General features: G+C 32.6%; 1 protein-coding gene and 1 non-coding gene across 3 annotated transcripts; both read left to right on the top strand.

The window, feature by feature from the left end:
* Positions 1-207: 207 nt before the first annotated feature.
* On the top strand, positions 208-3,961 carry LOC109210459 (histone deacetylase HDT1-like). 2 transcript variants are annotated; one of them, XM_019373877.1, is made up of 10 exons: positions 208-355; positions 1,340-1,410; positions 1,514-1,731; positions 1,850-1,875; positions 1,954-1,992; positions 2,073-2,230; positions 2,935-2,985; positions 3,076-3,166; positions 3,441-3,567; positions 3,638-3,961. In XM_019373877.1, the coding sequence occupies exons 1-10, from the start codon at positions 343-345 to the stop codon at positions 3,699-3,701; spliced, it is 858 nt and encodes a 285-aa protein (XP_019229422.1). In that variant the 5' UTR covers positions 208-342; the 3' UTR covers positions 3,702-3,961. The 2 variants fall into 2 exon arrangements, with proteins under 2 accessions (XP_019229422.1, XP_019229423.1); XM_019373878.1 differs by having other exon boundaries at positions 217-355; positions 2,115-2,230.
* Positions 3,962-4,932: 971 nt separating this feature from the next.
* TRNAL-UAA lies at positions 4,933-5,015 on the top strand. The gene has a single exon. It is a non-coding gene; the product is annotated as a tRNA-Leu (tRNA).
* Positions 5,016-6,263: the final 1,248 nt, after the last annotated feature.

Raw genomic sequence — 6,263 nt, 5'->3', positions numbered from 1 at the left:
ATAAGTTAAAAATTATTGATGTTATTAACAAACCGTATGATATATTGATACAAATTTTGAATAAAAAATTAAAAATAATGTTTTAGTATTAATTAGATCAATCAATATTAGTTAGAACTTATATGAGTATATAAAAAAATAATTTCACATTTTCCTGCTTTAAATAGAAAATGGAATAACGAAATACTAAGAAATGATTTTCTCATACCAAACACTAATCATTGCCCAACTCGAGTCTCCCGCTTATAAACCTACACTTCCCAACCCTAACACTTCCATTTCTCTCTCACTCTCTCTAAAACCCTAGAGTTTTGTCTATATTCCTCTTTTCTCGAATCAGCAATGGAATTCTGGGGTACAGCACTCTCTCAATCTATTTGCCATTTTCTTCGTCTATCGTTTCGTTATTTTTAATAATCTGTATTCCTCGATGACTGTTCGTTATATTTAGTTTTGTACTTTGTGTTAGATGTTATTGGTTTGATTATACGTTTCACCACAGTCTCTTTATCTGTTACTTCCGTCTTTCCATTGTTTCTTATGCTTTTGATGTTGATAAATTTAATTTATTGCGCATTTTTTGGATTATTTACTGTTTTGTGATAGCTTCTCGGGCTGTGTAATTTTTTTTAATGGTTATATATTTTGCATGCTCGACATTGTAGAGACTGAGAATAAGCAGCTTGAAAATGCTTATGTTATAATGCAAGGCTGCCTTTATATGAGTAGACTCTGCTTTGGCATCTAAAGGGTTGGCCCTTTTAACAATTTTTTTTGTATACAGCTAGAAAACAATTTTTTTGTATATATGTAAACTTTTGAATTGCCTTGATATAAGGGAATATAGTTCAAAAAGTGAATTTTTTTGAATCCCCTTGTTGCAATTCATGGCTCTGCGACTGTACATAATGATCCTGAAATACTGTCATCAATTTGTCCTTTGGGTTCATTTCCCATACCGACTATATAAGAGGGTGTTAGAAGGTATTTGATTTAGCTCTTTCAGAATCAGGAACTTTCTTGGAACCTAAGTGTTTGATGCAAAAGAGCCTCGACTCTTCATCTTTATATTGGATTTCCCTCCATTGTTTACTTAGATGACAATGTGTCTTGATATTTATTATATAGCTCAAAAACCAGTACATCAGAAGCTCTATTGGATTTCTAATTCAATTTGAATGTATTTTTCTGCCTCTACTCTTGTTAATAACTGTATAGTCAGACATTTTTCTTTCTTGTTCTTTGTGCTATACTGTTGATACTTCATCAATATGTGTTTCTTTCCCGCGTTGTATTGGAATTGTGCAACTGCAGCTTTTCTAAACTTACTTACATTTAGGTGCTGAGGTGAAAAGTGGACAACCTTTAACTGTACAACCTGGAGATGGTATGGTTTTGCATCTTTCACAGGTATTTTAAGTTTTCACGAATTTTATAGGAAAATTCATTTGATATAGCTTGTACCTTGTAGGCATCTCATTTTTGTATTCTATCAATGTATTCCTCTTTGTAGGCATCTCTTGGTGAAGCAAAAAAGGATAAAGGATCGGAACCTGTATGCTTGTCTGTGAATGTTGATGGCAAGAAACTTGTTCTTGGAACACTCAACTTAGATAAGCTGCCTCAACAACAATTTGACCTGGTTTTTGATAAAGACTTTGAACTATCACACAACTGGAAAAATGGTAGTGTCTACTTCTTTGGATACAAGGCAGCTAACCCATACGAGCAATATCCTTTTCATCGTCTGTTAACTACTCTATCTTTCTATAATTTCCTTTCTTTCCATTAAAAGAAGGTATAGTTGTCAAAATCTTTTTGTTTCCTTGACTATATTTCTGTGTGGCACGGAGGAAGATGAAGAAGATGAAGATGGTGAGTTAACATCTTTGTTTAAGCTTATTTAATCTTCAATGGATTAGGTCATGACTTAATTGTTATTTTATTGTTCAGAGTCTGATGAGGAAATACCCCTTACTCTTGCCAACATTGGTAAGGAAAATGTTTTGTTGAGCTATTTCTTGGATGTACCATGCATTTTAGTTCTGAAGTATTGCCTACACGCCAAACAGGAAAGGCTGAAGCTAAGGCTAGTGCAAACGATTCTACTTCAGGTAAGCAGAAGGTAAAGATTGCAGAACCTAGTAAAGATGCAAAGGCGGATGATGAAGATGATAGCAGTGATGAAGATGATACGTCTGGGGATGAAGAAGATTCTGAGATGGGGGAGGTATGATTTTCTAATACATGTTGTATTGCATGTTATCATCCAAGGTTCTTCGACTCTAGGGTAAGCACAAAAAATGGTTTGTACTTGTTTGAGCTTGTTGAACAATTTCTAGTCAGTTGAAATAGGTTATTCAACCTCTGGTATTTGAGTGATTTTTCAAGATCTACTTTTTAAGATTTTGAGCTTGGTCAGCTTTATAAAGTTGCATGGGATTTGATTTCCCAAAGAATATTATTTGTGTTTGCTCTTCTGAAAACAATAACCGATTTAATTACTTTGTTTGCTGCTAAACATATTTTCGAGTAGTCAATAACATATTTTCGAGTAGTCAATAACAACCAATATTTGGTTTAAGGAACAAAGGGCCGAAATGCGATTTTCAGATTTAGGCCATTGTTTTTGCCAATAAAACAGCTATCAAAATGATTATCAGATTGTTTTTGTATGTTATGGTGCATGTTGAAAAGGCAGAACGCTGCATCTGTTTTGAAGCTTAGATCATCCTCTGGTCTATGCGAATAATCTGAATTGTTGCTTCAGCAGTCTGAAGCATTAACCACAATGCAAAAGAAATTTTCTTCTGCATAATATAGCTTCCATATTTTTGAACTCCTGCTGATTAAATGTGGCTTCATTGATATATCACTTCTAGCGATCTATGCTTTCTTTCCATTAGCATTTTTAATGGACTATCCTCTCTTCAGGATGAAGATGATAGTGATGAAGATAAGTCTGATGAGGAGACACCAAAGAAGGTAGCTCGTAGTTATTGGTCTTTTCTTTTTTCCTGAATTTCTTGAGCAGGAAGGTGGGTTAACAGTACCTGGGTCAATCTTCTTTTTTAGGCTGAGCCTAGCAAAAAGCGACCTGCAGATTCAGCAACAAAAACTTCTGCACTCGATAAAAAGGCAAAATTTGCAACACCTCAAAAGGCTGGTTAGTTTTTGTCTTTGGTTAATGCTTACCTTAATGTCAATCTTTGATATGGATTGGCTATTGTTGGACTGTCTGCTGCTGTCCTTTTGACTTGCATGAGAAAATTGGACCAGAAACTGGAATAACATTTGATTCCGTCAGAATGAGAATATGATTCTAACGTTAAAAAAAAGATATTAGTAAATGTGCAAGTGGCTTATATTTTGCATCTTTACTCAAGTTAATATGGGATTAAGTTACCTTGTTCATGAATATTTTCTTTTGGGCGGTTTAGATGGTAAGAAAGGTGCTGTCCATGTGGCAACGCCTCACCCCTCAAAACAGGCTGGTAAGACTCCTGGAAACAAGTCAAACCAGACTCCAAAATCTGGCGGATCTCTTGCCTGCAAGACATGCAACAGGTAACTTCAATGCTGTTTTATTTATTTTAGGAGCATTAGGTTATCTGGATTCATATATTTCTCCTTGCAGGACTTTTGGTTCTGAAACTGCTCTGGAGTCTCACTCAAAAGCTAAGCACAGTGCCGGGAAGTAAATTGGCGCTGAATCGTTTGCCTGGAGATGTTAGTTTTGTTTTATCAACGTTGGAGGGAATGATAATCAGAAGAGTGTGTTAGTATTTAGTATATCTTTTATGATTTACCCTATGTAAAGCAAGAGTTAGGTCCAATTTTGCTGCATACTGGTACTAGTGAAGGTTTATTTTGATGTTGAATCTTATGTTGGTTGAGATTCAATTCAAATTAATGGTCGTTACCTATTGGTATTTTGTTATGTGCTTACATTTTTGCTGCTTGACAAGTTGCCGCATCTGCAGAGCATTTGATTATCTGTTTCTTTATTTTATATTTCCAGATCCCATATTCTCTTTAAGGATGCGGTTTCTGTCTGACCATGTTCTTGGGGAATAAAAGTGCTTATTTATATGTAAAAAAAAAGGGCTTATTTTGGAGAGTTGTCTGTGGCCAATTTTTTTAGCAAAAAATGATTGAGTTGTAGACTTAATTTTTTTTGGGGCTGTGCGGAGAAAGCAAAATTGGAGTTGTTCTTGGAAACAAATTTTATTTGGACAAAAAGTACTCTAATAAGTTGATCAACAATATTTATATTGATCGGAAATGTTATAATATATTTATGAATTTATAATACTCCACAATGGAAAGCTTAAGTTAGATATGTGATTTTTTTTTGGAACAAACTGAAATAGAAAACAATGTCGTATAAAATGGAAAGCAGCAAGTATGAAATTCGTGAACTCACCTGCATTTTCCTTCATTTTATTTAGTACTCAATGTGGCCTAAAGGGAAAAAGAAAACGAACAGCAGTAGGCCAGTAACGTGCACCAAACCAAGTGCAAACAATATTTCAGAGAATAAGGTAAAACACCAATAAGGCAATAAACCAACCCCAAAAATAAGAAATGAAAAGCGAGTTATTGAAACAGTTTAGTTCGAAGTTTTGTCTCTCTCTCTCTCTCTTTTTAACAAAAACTTTTTGGATGGACAACGCTTTAAAGTTCTATTACTTTCACACAAACAAAGAACGTAATAAGATTACTCAACAAGTCAATGTCAAAATTGGTACTTGTAGTTATATGAACATCAAAAAGAGTAGTTATCAGTGTTAGTAAGACAAAATTTTAAACGAAGTAAACACATACACACAGGAAGATTCCAAATAAATAAATAAAAGATTAACTGAATTAATATTTTCAGCATGTTAATTATTGTAATAAATAACTTAATCAATAACACAAAGCACAAGAGCTGGTTTGCCCGAGAGGTTAAGGGGGAAGACTTAAGATCTTCTGCACATAAGTGCGCATGGGTTCGAACCCCATAGCCAGCATGATTTTCTTCTTTTTCTTTCTTCAATTTTTTTTTATATTCTTTCTTTTGTCTAACACTTTACGCAATTCTCCAAAAAATAAAAATAAATAAATAAATTATTTTTACTCCTTTTCTAATATTTAAACTCACGGTTCATAGTTTAGCTTTTTTCATATTTCTCTTTTTATTATTCTCAGATATATTCAAGATTGTGTCCAACACTTCAAACTAGGATTTCACTTTCATATAAGCTGTAAAATTTCAGAGAGCAAAAACAATTTTTATTTTCAAAAAAATAAATTAATAGAAAAATCTCCTTTAAAACTTGAATTACGTATTTTGCTAGTTATAACCAGGGCTTGAAGTGTGAAATGAACTTCAAAGATATTGAAAGGAATTAATAATTTGATGATAATAAAATTTCTTACTATAGCTTTATACTAAGGGTGATTAGCAAGGCTGGCTCAAGCCGAATGTCACTAAAACATTTGTTTAAGTCACGAAAGTTGAAGGCATCAAGCGGACCAAACTAATTTTCACTTTAAGATAGATTTGAACTATTTAAATGTAAGAAAGCATTAATATTCTGGTTGGTGATAAAAAATTGAGATTATTAGACATGAGAGTTAAAAAAAAATGTATGAAGCTATGTTTTTGCTTCAAAATAAATTTGAACTATTCAAAATATAGTGAATTATTTTTGACATTTAGTGGTAAGAAGATTGACATTACTAGGAGATGAGAATTTCAAAAAAATTAAACATTGCGTTAAGCTTGAATATTTCTTAAAGTATTGAATGTGTCTTTGTGAATGGTAGAGATGCGAGTAAAATGTCTAAACTACTACCATCATTAACAAATTCAGACGAAACAAACATAATAAATTTAAATCATTTATTAAAGTTTGGTTTTAAGTTATTACTATAACTTTCAAGTTGGCCTTGGTGAACAATGTGCTACTACACTAAATCAATGTAGAATAATATGAAACATATAGACTATTATACAACATGCAGCTTTTATCAATTGCAAAATTTGATGAACAAATATAAATCAACAAATTTTTCTAAGAGAGTATGGGTCCGAAATATTCAATAGACAATAAAGACAATAAATGGTTAGCATTTGCTGAGCGCTTGTGCATCAATTCAAAAATCTTTAAGACAATGATAGAACCCTGGAAGATGCATTCAAGACTTTGACATATATATATATATATATATATATATATATATATATATATATATATATATATATATATATATAT

Source organism: Nicotiana attenuata, unplaced genomic scaffold, assembly GCF_001879085.1.
Source record: "Nicotiana attenuata strain UT unplaced genomic scaffold, NIATTr2, whole genome shotgun sequence".
Taxonomy (NCBI): domain Eukaryota; kingdom Viridiplantae; phylum Streptophyta; class Magnoliopsida; order Solanales; family Solanaceae; genus Nicotiana; species Nicotiana attenuata.
This window is presented reverse-complemented; position numbering and strand designations above follow the sequence as displayed.